At 52.8% G+C, this 1,591-nt stretch overlaps 1 protein-coding gene across 1 annotated transcript in view; it reads right to left on the minus strand.

Moving 5' to 3' along the window:
* The window catches only part of VBP1 (VHL binding protein 1), a gene marked incomplete at its 5' end in the record, with an annotated part of 2,836 nt that extends 1,249 nt beyond the window's left edge, over window positions 1-1,587 (minus strand). Inside the window, one exon of the mRNA XM_061579458.1 lies at window positions 1,401-1,587. Within this exon, the coding sequence (XP_061435442.1) occupies window positions 1,401-1,587 (187 nt within the window). The remainder of the gene's footprint in view (window positions 1-1,400) is intronic.
* Window positions 1,588-1,591: the final 4 nt, after the last annotated feature.

Below are 1,591 nucleotides of genomic sequence, written 5' to 3' on the forward strand. Positions count from 1 at the left end.
TGGGTGAGTAGTAGGTGAGTGAGTGGGTGGGTGAGTAGTGGGTGAGTAGTGAGTGAGTAGTGGGTGAGTAGTAGGTGAGTGAGTGGGTGAGTGAGTAGTAGGTGGGTGAGTGGGTGGGTGAGTAGGTGGGTGAGTGAGTAGTAGGTGATTGTGTGGGTGAGTAGTAGGTGGGTGAGTAGTAGGTGGGTGAGTAGTAGGTGGGTGAGTGAGTAGTAGGTGATTGTGTGGGTGAGTGAGTGAGTAGTAGGTGGGTGAGTGAGTAGTAGGTGGGTGAGTGAGTAGTAGGTGGGTGAGTAGTAGGTGATTGTGTGGGTGAGTGTGTGGGTGAGTGGGTGGGTGAGTGGGTGGGTGAGTAGTAGGTGGGTGAGTGGGTGAGTAGTAGGTGATTGTGTGGGTGAGTGGGTGAGTGAGAGGGTGAGTGAGTGAGTAGTAGGTGAGTGAGTGAGTGAGTAGTAGGTGGGTGAGTGGGTGAGTAGTAGGTGATTGTGTGGGTGAGTGAGTGGGTGGGTGAGTGTGTGAGTGAGAGGGTGAGTGAGTGAGTAGTAGGTGGGTGAGTGAGTGAGTAGTAGGTGGGTGAGTGAGTGAGTAGTAGGTGGGTGAGTGGGTGAGTAGTAGGTGATTGTGTGGGTGAGTGGGTAATAGGTGATTGTGTGGGTGAGTGGGTGAGTGGGTGGGTGTGTGGGTGAGTGGGTGAGTAGTAGGTGATTGTGTTGGTGAGTGAGTGGGTGAGTGAGTAGTAGGTGGGTGAGTGGGTGAGTAATAGGTGATTGTGTGGGTGAGTGGGTGAGTGTGTGGGTGAATGAGTAGTAAGTGGGTGAGTGAGTAGTAGGGTAGTAGGTGAGTGAGTAGTAGGTGATTGTGTGAGTAGTAGGTGATTGTGTGGGTGAGTAGTAGGTGGGTGAGTAGTAGGTGATTGTGTGAGTAGTAGGTGATTGTGTGAGTATTAGGTGGGTGAGTAGTAGGTGATTGTGTGAGTAGTAGGTGATTGTGTGAGTAGTAGGTGATTGTGTGAGTAGTAGGTGATTGTGTGGGTGAGTAATAGGTGGGTGAGTAGTAGGTGATTGAGTGAGCAGTAGGTGGGTGAGTAGTAGGTGGGTGAGTAGTGAGTGGGTGAGTAGTAGGTGGGTGAGTAGTAGGTGATTGTGTGGGTGAGTAGTAGGTGATTGAGTGAGTAGTGAGTGAGTAGTAGGTGAGTGAGTAGTAGGTGATTGTGTGAGTAGTAGGTGAGTGAGTAGTAGGTGATGATAGCTACTTCGCCGAGCCATCGTTCGTGACGTCCAGCTCCATGGTAGCTCAGTGGTAACAAAACAAAAGTAGTGCAACGCGCTAACCGCTCCACTCTCGCTCACGCGCGCCGGCAGGCGACTCTCCCGTCTCCCGTCTCCTGGGCGTAAGGATACTGACTTCGGTGGTGGTGAACTGGTCCCGCAAGAAGTCCAGGTCGGTGCCCAGCTGCTCCATGTTGCGCGTCGCCGTGTCCAGATTACGCTCGAGCAGCGAGCGAGCCTCGCTCACCTCGTACTCCAGCATCACGTTCGCCTGACGCACACACACACACACAAGCACACGCACACACACACACCGAGTTAGT

This window comes from Lethenteron reissneri, chromosome 69, assembly GCF_015708825.2.
Source record: "Lethenteron reissneri isolate LAM-NWPU_2019-01 chromosome 69, ASM1570882v1, whole genome shotgun sequence".
In the NCBI taxonomy this organism is placed as follows: Eukaryota; Metazoa; Chordata; class Hyperoartia; order Petromyzontiformes; family Petromyzontidae; genus Lethenteron; species Lethenteron reissneri.